The 11983-nt window shown below is 38.3% G+C and overlaps 1 protein-coding gene and 1 long non-coding RNA gene across 2 annotated transcripts in view; one reads left to right on the forward strand and one right to left on the reverse strand.

Annotated features, from left to right (window-relative positions):
- The first annotated feature begins 307 nt into the window (after window positions 1-307).
- Window positions 308-2941, forward strand: LOC102289506. Its single transcript, XR_001335932.2, has 4 exons — window positions 308-618; window positions 1492-1509; window positions 1681-1740; window positions 2067-2941. It is a non-coding gene; the product is annotated as an uncharacterized LOC102289506 (long non-coding RNA).
- A 7002-nt stretch (window positions 2942-9943) lies between these two features.
- The window catches only part of LOC102313761 (proteasome subunit beta type-8), a 5439-nt gene continuing 3399 nt past the window's right edge, over window positions 9944-11983 (reverse strand). Inside the window, exon 4 of the mRNA XM_005951567.3 lies at window positions 9944-10354. Within this exon, the coding sequence (XP_005951629.1) occupies window positions 10266-10354 (89 nt within the window). The 3' untranslated portion in view covers window positions 9944-10265. The remainder of the gene's footprint in view (window positions 10355-11983) is intronic.

Raw genomic sequence — 11983 nt, forward strand, 5'->3', positions numbered from 1 at the left:
CTGGAATCAGGATCAGATGAGTGATGAACATGGGAAACACACACTTGAATTACTGCAATACCCTGTGGTTCATGTTGGATGAGAAAGTTTGTTTGCTTTGATATTCTTTCTGTCAGCTTCTGTCAGAATAATTTTAAGACCTAAATCAGTTTAGACCAAGTTGTGTTTTTCCACCACATTTTTTTCTCGTTGAACATTGATGAATATAAAACTTGTTCATGTGTTGCTATTGTTAAGCAATTATAATCTCTGTAGTTACCTGACGATTGGACAGTTTTAGAAGATTACATAGTTAAATGGGGGAAAACATGTATATTTGAAAACATTGCTATGTTCAAATTTATTGGCAATGTATCCAAATTAAATTTAATGTCCGAATTTTTATTGTTGGAATGAAAACAAAAATTAGTGAGACAAACATGTAGTGACCATAAACGAAGCTGTTGTACATGATTGTTATCTGATTGGAAACTTTTTGTTCTCACCTTTTGTTTGTTCTGTGATCCACAGGAAATTCCTTCTCCCTGATCATCACTGTGGTTGCTGCTGTGGTTGCTGCTGTGGTTGTTCTTGCTGCCATCGCTGTGATCGCATTCATTATTTACAAAAAGAGGACAGGTGAGAAACAAACTTCCTGGATTTTTCTTGTATAATGCAACAACAATGATGATGACATAGTGCAAACAATAATAATGATAGTAAGAGTAATATGACTTAATTGAAGTCATTATTAACATTATTTCAAGAGAAAACAAACAATGCACACAGGATTAAACAGGTAACAACCAAAAGCAGTGTAAGTTGAGTCCTCAGGTTAATATTAAAGTATTTTAACACTTTCTCTGCCAGCAGGATGATCAGACTCTTTTAAATCCTCAATATATTAAACTGTTAATTATTAATCATGCTTGTTGTGTTTCATAACTTGCCCCTTCATTTCTCTGCACTTGTAGATTTTTGTCCAGTTACTTCACTTTTTCTTCTTGTCTGTTATTTACTTTTTTCTGCATCATCTTTCTTTCTGCCAAACAAACATAACCTAAGCACACCTTTACCTACATTAGGAAGGTGCGCCTTCTCCAGCTTCCTCCTCGGACACAATTGTTTCAGTTGCTTTGCTCACAAAATTTTTTTTTCTTTCTTAGCAGCCAGGTTTCTCTTTTAGAACAGCATTTCCTTTATTTTATTAACCACAAATTGATTTTGTCACTAAGCTCATTATAAAAACTGCCTACGAGTATAAAATGATTCTGATTCAATAATATCATTTTACATGAGCACATTTTGTGGGCAAAGTCAGAACATATCTATAAACATATGAGTAAGCCCGGTGTCTATGTTTAAGTGGTTTAATTTTACAAATTAAATTAATGCTTTTTTCCTGATTGCAAAATGAAAATATGAAATTATGTTCATGCCTTACATAATACTTGAAGTGTTAACATTTATAACAAATTACTAACATGATGTATTTTTTCCTTTTTATTTCAGAGAAACGTCCACCATCTCGTAAGTTAAACTTTGTCCCTTTTCTCTAATCTCTTGTTCACACTAAATTAAAAAGGGTTTCTGTACTTTAATCTAAACAGTCTTTCAGGGCTGTTTCCTGTTGTGTTCGATTGTTGTAAAAGTGACAGATGAGAGCAGGATGTGGACTAACATTGTGTTTCTGACCTACAGCTGTAGAGAGCCAGAAGCCAATGCTGCCTCAAGACTAAACCACAAACAGCTCTGCACACAGTGAGTTACTTCATATTTGTGTCTCATGTTTTAGCTTTCTTTTAAAACTTATGTAAAATAGTGGATATAGTAAAATCTCCTGTTTAAATAGAACCAAAAAAGTGCTTTCATATAACTTTTAAATCATATTAAGAAAAAGATGCTTTTAAAGTAACATTTCATGAAATGATTTAACAAAATTAAAACAAATGTGTTAATTCCATTCAGAAACATATGAAGTAAATACTCGATTGAATCAGAATTTTAGATCTTAATGAAACTGTAAAAAGGTTATTTGTGGATCTGAACAATCCTAACATTTATTTTGTTTCTTTTTATATCTTCAGGTTTATGGATAGATGGATAAAGAGAACCTGAGAGAAGACGTGTCAGCTCGTTCTTCTCCATATCCACATCATAAAATCTGTTAAAAAGATCTAAAATATAGTTGCAGATGCTTATTAATCAAAAAGGTAAAGAAGTTTGAAAATGAGTTGGCAAATTTGTAACATATACATCATAATGGTGGCATTAAATTATTCTGAATATGTTGTTTTCAGTTAAAAAAAAGTCACTTAAAAAAAAGATCTAACAAAGATGTGACCACCTGGAGAGATGTAAAACACAATAAAAACAACATGAAACAATGAAAGCATCACAGCAGTCTCAATACAATCATAATTAAACCTTTGTGTGTTCATCTTCACTCAAACATATATTAATTTAGTGTTTCTGGTGTGGGGTTTTCTTGTAAATTGTTGCATCACTCATGAATGCTGAGCTTCCCTCACTCTCAGTGATAAAGGAATCATAATAATATATTTCTAAATTTTGTACATGTTTACTTGTGTATTTCTTAAAATTTGATTTAAAAAATATCAATGATGAATTCCAGGAGACCGTAACAGATTTTTCTTTATGTCTGAATTTTTTTCTTAATTAATGAAGATGATGTTTATTCTCTGTTGTTTGATTTAAGATATATTTTGAGTTTTTTGATTTTAGAGTTTAGTTCAAGTTGAGATTCTGGAGGGTTGTGTGGGTTATGTTTTTAACACATTGGTGGATGTGTTTCTGCTTATAGTTTAGGATTTTTCAAGGTTTTCCTCATTTGTCTGTAAACTTTAAAAAATTAATTAGTAGAATATGTATCAGTAAAACAGCATTGCTCTTTCTCTCCTTTTCATACTTTGGTTGTCAATAAAGTCCCAAACAATCCAAATTTCTGTGACTTTGTCATAAAATGCACACTTAGGTACAGTTTCATGAATACTGCCTAAATATTAATGGACTCGGTACAATACAACTTGTAATAGTAGCTCAGTACACTTAGGTGTCATAGTGAGAGCTCAGGTTCATCAAGTATCCTGTGACAGAGGACCCAATGCACACAGCGTTGCAAGATGGTTCAATGTTTATAGTTTTTTTTTTTTGTCTCCACTCTTGGCTGTGCAGCTTTGCAGCTGATGTTTCTAGCACAGTATGCAGCACACACCACACACCCAGCAGGACCTGGGTTACTAGAAAGGAGAGGCATGAATAGATGATGGGGATCAGTCATATGGGTCACCCCTCCCCTGCAGCTGAGCCATAAACCACACCTCACCACATACTCCCAGCGCCGGACTTAGACCCCAGCAGTCGGAGCTAGCCTACTCCTACTAGTCTGTAGAATGAAAGGGAGGAAAAAGTTAGATGTGTAGAGGGGCTTTACACACACTACACAGGGCTGCCTTCAACTGCATGAACGCCGCCTGGCAGTGCTCCGTCCACCCGACCAGATCTGGGGCACCCTTTCGGGTGAGATCAGTTAAGCGGTTAGTCAGCTCTCCAAAGCCTGGCACAAACTGGGGGTATTAACCAGCCAACCCCAAGAACTGACTCACCTCCTTTATGGCCCTGGGAGGCGGGCAGGATGCTATGGCAGCTGTTTTATCCATCTGAGGGTCCGCCTGCCCACCTCCCAAGTGGTACTCCAGATACTCTGCCTACCTCCGTCCAACCGCACGCTTCTTCTGGGAGGGTGGAGCAATGTCTGCGTCAGGGACTCGCATATCGTGACACTGCATTCACCTTGCGCTGAAACTTGCAAAGAACTGTATAGACCAATCTTTCTTCACCACAAGAACTATGGGGCTACACCACGCGCTGTGTGACTCTTCTATTACTAACATTTTTAGCATTTCAGCCAATTACCTTTTAACAATGTGTCTTTTAAGGTCAGCTTCCTCTAGGGCTGTAAATGCACTGTGACTCCTGGGCACATTTCAAAATGATGCTCTATGAGAGATGTATGGTTGTGTGTGTGTGTTTGTGTGACAAATAAAATTTGAATTTGAATATGCGGCTGGGCAAGGTGGAGAACACATCTACAAAATGCTGTTGCAATGCAGCAACATAGGCTCTCTGGGCCTGTGTGAGATTGTCATCATAATAGAGGGAGGTGGGAATTGTGGAATGTTGCACCTTCCCAGTCTTTCAGAGGTTGAGGTGATATAGCTGTGTGGCTCCTCCTGTGTCAGACCTTAACACTTCATAGTCAACGTCCCCCACTCGCCATGTAACCACGCAGGGTCCTTGCCACTTGGCGAGCAGCTTTGAGCTGGAAGAAGGGAACAATACAAGCACTTTGTCTCCCAATGACAATTGCCTCAGGCTAGCTGCTCAGTTGTACAGGTGCTGCTGATGTTCCTGGGCCTGGACCAAATATTTTCCCCAAAGTGTGAAGCTTTGCTCTCAGGTCCAAAACATATTGAATATCATTCTTAGCTGGGCTTGGACCTTCCTCACAGTTTTCCTTAAAAAGCTCCTTCGTGATAGCACCGCTAGTGTGCATTACAGAAGTGTAAACCCAGGGTAAATTCACCGGAGAGCGATGTGTTGACATGATCCCATCTGGTTTTACAGTATTACAGTGTCAAAGTCTTTGTCTGGACAAACTATTCCCAGCAGGTTATTTCAGTGTACAGTTTAAGGTAAATAGTCTTCCGCACGGCACATTACAATGTCATGAAATTAGTATTAAGATCCATTCACAAATCAAGTCTGTTATTTTTCAGCTTTTACGCTTTATTGCAACGACTGCAGATCAGTGACAAGTAGTGTACAGAAACGAACCTGGGTAAGTGGCTCCTCCTACTTTGCGCGCTCTCGTAGATGGGGAAACAGTTTTTGCCTGGGGTAACTACTTTGGCACGACACCTGTTGGCAATGTGTGGTGAAAAAAGTGGACTAGTCGGCAGGATGCGAGTAAAGATGCAGGAGGAGAACTGTACCGGTGAGTTAACAGCATATCACTGCATCATACACCAGGAAAGGCTGTGTGGTAAAGTCCTGAAAACGGAGCATGTAATGAGCACTGTAACGCAAACTGTAAATTTTTTCGAGCTAAAGGTTTAAATCACCGTCAATTTCAGTCCTTCACGTGGGAAATAGATTCAGATTTTGCCAACATTCCTTAACAAATAACAAATTCCCCACGCTTGGGACTAATAAAGGTTATTTTATCTTATCTTATCTTATCTTATCTTATCATACAGAGGTCCGCTGGCTGAGTTGGGTAAAAGTTCTCAATAGCCTTTGAGCTCAGCAAGGAAATCTCAGTTCATGGACATGGCATGTATGATGCCATGTTTTTATTCACATTTATGTTTAAAAAATATTGTTTTAGTGTGTTCAATAAATGTTTATCTTTTCTGGCCTGCGACCTAAAGTGTGCAATTGAGTTTGACACCCCTGTTTTATGGACACACAATTCTTTAGAACTGTCACGTACTGCGGTGGCAGACCGTGGACTTGTGGGGAAGTGGGACCCAAACGCAGGACTCTGGTGCAGATGAAGAGTGAGTTTTATTTACAGTGAACCGTGAAACAAGAACTATGTACATTCCCAGGAACTGTGGTCAGACCCAGGCCGTTACAAGAACCTTCTTAACTTAAATCATAATTTGATATCGCGTTTATCTTAAAGTATAAAAAAATCTATTTTATAGTTTGGGCCTTGGAATTGAACAGTTTATTTTATATATAGGCTCCACTTACCACAAACTGGTAATATGTTTTATTTACCTTGCACCTACCTGATGTTGTGTGCTGTTTAGAACCTAAATCTGCTCTATGTCTTCTTGTATATGATATTTAGCAAGTTTATTTATTCAAAATAGAATAAATATATTTTGCAAAACAGAATACAAACAAAAATAATTTGAAACAGAAATTGTAAAGCAGCACTTCAACCAAACTGGAGGTTTGTTTGTGTTTCACCTTTTACTGATAAACTCTGGTTTGTATTACCTTGAGCTCTTTGCTTCACTCAAACAAAATCAATCAGCTTTCTCATTTTCATTTCACTTTTAAATTTTCTTCTTCCTTTGTACCAAGTCATAAAATACTAAAAGAGAAACTAGATAAAATACTTTAGTATGTTTCATAGCATGCAGTCAGATTACAATACATCATCAAAGCTGAGAAAAATCATGAAATAAATGGAGGCTAGGAGATAATATGTAGGACAGACCTGCACTCTTTGGCCAAGAGTCTCTCCCAGTACTGACAGTCTGCAGCGCTGCCTGACATGGTGCCCAGCAGGTACGGGTTGATCTCTATCACCTTGTTCACATCGTTGGATGCTGCAAAGACATGAATAAAATGTATTTTACAGTATTTTTCCTAAAGTCTTGAACCACCTCATTAATGATAGTGTGTGTTTTTCTATACAGGTATGCTTTTACTGCATTGGCAGTGTGTTTGAGACTTCAGTAAACAGTAGATGGATCAACTGAAGAACCAGGTGCATCTCTTATGTTGCTGGTTTTTTTCCCTGTTTCTTAAGGACACAGTTTTCAAATTCTGTTCATTTGCTTTAGAAAGTTTTTTTAAGCCCAACATTTCTTCTTTTGTCCTCCACTTGTTCATAGTTTTTAGGACCCACTGCACACCGTGCTGAGATAGAATCTAATGAGCCGAATTTACAGTCTTCTGACAAGTGAAGCATGTAGAGCTTTTGAAATCAACCAAGACAGCTTGCAGACTTTGCAGAACTTCACACAAAGTTTTGTGTTAGCAAAATCTAATTGATGCAGATGTCCTTAGAAAAATACACACAAGACAAAGTAAAAACACACTCCTCAAACTATGAGAGCCCTCCCTGTCCGTGTGCTCTTTTAACAGCTAGTACTACAAAGCACAGTGAAAACATGTGTATTTGATGCCCTCTCTTAAAGAAAAAAAGTTTAATAACTAGATTTACTCATCGCACTTACAGAGATGAATATATTCAGGTCTATATTTATAGATCAAGTTAAGATAAGATAAGAAGAACTTTATTTATCCCGAGGGAAATTATTTTGTCATACACATGCTCAATGCAGCAAGAGAGACAGAGGAACAGATGAATAAGATATACAATATACAGTATACAATAGAATATATTGTATACAGTAATATACAGTAGGATAGTGCAAAACATAATATCAAATAACTGTAGCAAGTAACAAAATAACTATATCCTGAAAAACAAATAGCTTAGCTATCAGTGCAGGTGATTCTAAAAGTGACATAGTATTGTGCAAATGGATAAAAGAGTAGCAGCATCATGATGGGGAGATGAAACAAACATTCAATGAAAAACTTTTGGGTGATATTGCACGGTCTGAATGGGAACAGAATAGCTTTGTTATTAATCCTCAGGAAAATCACCTACAGAGTGAGGAAGAGTTGTACAGTTTTATTGCCACCAGCACAAAGGATTTACGTGGCTGTCAGTTCTGCATTTCGGGGCAATGAGTCTTTTGCTGTGTTTGCTTCGATGGTCCATCATGGAGGCGTGCATGGGCTGGGAGGGGTTGTCCATGATACAAAGAAGCTTTTTTAGCATTCTCCTCTCAGACACCTCTTCTAGGTTCTTCAGTCTGACACCCAGGACAGAACCAGCCTTTTTAATCAGTTTGTTCAGCCTGTTGGCATCAGCTGTCTTCACCACTGCCCCAGCACACAGCTGCAAAGAACACAGCGCTCTCTACCACAGAGTGATAGAACATTGTCAGCATTTTCCTACAAACATTAAAGGACCTGAGCCGCCTCAGTAGGAAAAGCCGACTCTGCCCTTTTTTAAAGACAGCATTGGTGTTCTTGGTCCAGTCCATTTTACAGTCCAAGTATACCTCCAGGTACCGGTAGTCCTCCACGATCTCTACATCAGCCCCTCTGATGGTGACAGGGGTAGGAGGAGGAGCCTGCTTCCTAAAGTCCATAATCAGTTCTTTTGTCTTTGTGATGTTAAGTTGTAGATGGTTAAGCTCACACCACTCAACAAAGCTGTCCACCACACCTGAGGACCCTGGGACTGACACCATCCGGGCCAGCAGCTTTACTGGAGTGGAGTCTGCCCAATTCCCTTTTGATGTTATCTTCTGAGAGGGACAGGGTAAGACAGGCTGAGGGGGCAGGAGAGGGGGGAGGAGAATGGAGTCGATGGAGAAGATGAGAAAAGCTGGGCGAGGCAGTCGAATCTATTGAAATGTAGAATTATGTTGTTTGCACTTTCAACGTCCCCATCCATCCCAACACCTCTGTTTTGTTTCAGGCCAGTAATGGCCCACATCCCATTCTACACCTCCCTGGTGTTGTTTTCCTGCAGTTTGATTTCCAGCCTCCTGTAAGACTCTTTTCCCTCTGCAATCATGGCTTTCAGCTCCTTCTGCACCATTTTCAATTTTAGAGCTGAGCCCCAATAGAAACCTGCTCTAGAATAATGCGAGGACTTTGTTGATTTTATTTTATTGAAACATTGATTCACACTTCTACACATAGACTGGTGCACAATAAAAACATCTCTGCCTTTTTTCTCAGGAGTTCACACAGAGCAACAGTCGTGTTTCTTTCTTTTACTTTCCCCAACAGTTGCAATTACATAACATTGAAACGTAGCCGAGACTGTGTTAGAATAGTCTATTGCAATGTCTGAACATATACTACCCATCTCACATGTCAGCTGGTTTATACGGATGAATAGTTTGCAGTAAAACAACTCTGCATAAATCCTGCACTCCACCTTAGGACCACACAGTCCCCAGTCATTTCTATCAGAAGAATTCACTCTTTTATGATAAACACAGTCGTACTTCTTCAGCGTCCTCTCATTGTTGTCAGAGAGAAAGAGAAAAATACATGCATAGAACCTTACACTAAATTATTTTGTGACTATATCACTTGCTCTGTCATTTTTGAGCTGCTGTTGTTAGAATGCTGCTGCATTCGTTGTGGTCCATCAGAGGTGGATTCACCTGTTAGCTCAGGTAAGACATCACAGGTCTGATGGAGAAGCCAACAGATTTGAGATTCATCACAGCTAATCACGTGAATGCTGCAAAGATTGATACAAAGTGCCAACTTGACTTGGTTCAACATAAAATTGATAGCAGACTGACTTGTAACCATTTTATGGCTGTTTAGACATCAAAGTCACTTTTAAGATGGCAACAGACTGGCAGAGGTCTCAAACCTGGTCTCTGTCTTTGAAGCAACCATTTCAATGTCAGAGAGACCTCAAACTGGTTAGACGTACCGGTATTTGCAGTAATTTTGGTTACAGGGCATTCTCTAACCCTACTGTGACTGTAGCCAAAGTATCAGAGTGACTCATGATATTAAAACGGCAAAATCTGTCTTAAGTCCAAAGGCAGGGTAAGTGATACACCTGGGCTTTTTCTTCAAACATCAAAATGTGTTTTGTGAAAATCATCTACTTTCAATAAATAATAACCAGTTACTCATTATTAATAAATGAAAGGAAGCATTTTTACACAAGAACACACTTGTAATGATTTTCTTCAGCAGCTTTTTAAGTGGAATAAACTTGCTGGTCTTTTACTTTCAGCTGCTCCATTTCTTTATTTTTCTTTTTTGTGTTGCAGGAAATGTTTCTGCAAGTTTATTAAAACAGAATTTTATTTTTTAAACCTTTCACTGTGTGAATATGACATGAACATATCCTCTCATCCCTTACAGTCCCACTGTATTCATGTTTTGTCCCCTATCTGCACAGCAACTGACGACATCGCAAAGCAGCACTTTTTAACAGCTTTTTCAATGTTATGTGCTTTATTATGGCACAAAAGGCCAAGAAGATGTATATTAAGTATATAGGTTCTAATTTAGCTGCGATATATTCTTTAGTTTGTTGCTGATGGAAAGCAAATGAGAACTTCCACCTGGTAATATATTTTTAGCATTTCATGATGTTTTATTTTTAAAGAAATTATTTTTTATATTTTGTTATACAAAACATAAGTTTGTACCTGAAACTTGATGATTACATAACAGAGTCAATTGAAGAAAAGTCTTTATTTGGAGCTGTTGTTCTGTAAGTAAGTTAACATTAATCATTTGTCTTTTAACCACAAAACATATCCTAAACTGCATGAGCTTGTAGGGCATTGAGATGTTCTTTTACATAATGTAAAGTTCAAGAACCAATAATCATGTTGAACACACATCACTGGATGATGATGATGATGATGATGATGATGATGATATTGGAGTAAAACTCAGAACATTCCCTTCCTGTAGCGATGGATCAGCTCGGACACGTCCTCCTTACACACCTTTATCCAGCCGTCCTCCTGCATGTGATACACTACAAAAACACACAAACACAGGTGAACACTTATAAACACATTATCCTGCATACATGAATGTGAAGACAAAAGATTTACCGCAAACACAAATGAATGTTTATAAAACTTTCAGACTACAGAGTTTTTAAAAATTATTTTCGATATATTAGATATCAGGAAAAAGACGGTGAGAGGAAAACGAGTAGAATCAGAGACATATTTGAGAAAAATGAATTCTGAATTGAAAACTATGAATTTTTTTTACAACAGCAACGTTGGTGATAGAAGTAGTATTACAGCACCACACACACACACACACGCTGGAAATTTGTCGGCTGCACATCCTGTTCCTGTTGCAATCTCCTGTTCCATCAAATCCCAAAGCTGCTGTATTGGATCGAGATCTGGTGACTGTGGAGGTCATATGACTGCAGTGAACTCATTGTCGTGTTCAATAAAATAAGTTTGAGATGATTTGAGCTTTTAAACATGGATCGTTATCCCACTTTAAGCAGCCATTCAAAGATGGGTGCACTGTGGTCACAAAGGGATGGACATGTTCAGCATCCAATCTCAGATAGGCTGCTGTGTTTAAACAATGCGAGTTTGTGCTAAGAGCTCCAAAGTATGCCAAGAAAATATCCCCACACTACTGCATCTAAAGCAGCCTGAACTGTTAACACAAGGCAGGATGGATCCATGCTGTCATGTTATTTATGCCAAATTGTGACCCCACCATCTGAATTTGGCAGCAGAAATCGGGCCTAATCAGACCAGACTACATCAAATCTTCTGTCGTCCATGTTTGGTGAGCCTCTTTAAATTGCAGCCTCAGTTTTCTGTTCTTTGCTGAGAGGAGTGACACCTGGCGCGATCTTCTGCTGCTACAGCCCATCTGCTTCAAGGTTTGGCATGCTGTGCTTTCAGAAAGCTCTTCTGCATGCCCTGTTTGTAACAAGTGGATGATTGAGTTACTGTTGCCTTCCTATCAGCTCAATATTACCCAGAGAACTGCCACTAAATGAATTATTTTCTCTTTTTCTGACCTTTCTCTGTAAACCTTAGAGATGATTGTATGGGAAAGTCCCAGAAGATCAGCATTTTCTGAAATACTCAGACCAGCTCGTCTGGCTCCAGCCACCAAGCCATGTTCAGAGTCATTTTAATCACATTTCTTCCTCATTCTGATAATCGGTTAGAATTTCAGCAGGTTGTTTTGAACATGTCTATATACCTAAATGCAGCAAGCTGTTGTGAGATTATTATACACACACATATATATTTGTGTTAACAAACAGCTAAACAGATGTACCTAATAAACTGACAGGTGACTGTATACTTCAAGGCCACTGTTCTGACTTCCTGTATTCTTTGAATATTTGCCAAGGTGTAGTTGCTTAAACTGTGTACATGCAGTATACAGAATACTGTATATATATTTTTTTATATATCTTATGCTACCTTATACTTCTAATCAAAGAATTGTTGAATCATTATATGGCTAGAGGCCACTTTATGCCTTTGATTAAAGATTGTGAAATCATTACACTGTTTTATGATGCATTATATTGCTGAGTATAAGAAATGCTGTTTGTGTAGAATCACGGCCTCCTTTTCTGATTACAAAGAACAGAACATACTGTGTAGAG

Source organism: Haplochromis burtoni, unplaced genomic scaffold (assembly GCF_018398535.1).
Source record: "Haplochromis burtoni strain Fernald_Lab_line unplaced genomic scaffold, NCSU_Asbu1 Contig_1060, whole genome shotgun sequence".
NCBI lineage: Eukaryota > Metazoa > Chordata > Actinopteri > Cichliformes > Cichlidae > Haplochromis > Haplochromis burtoni.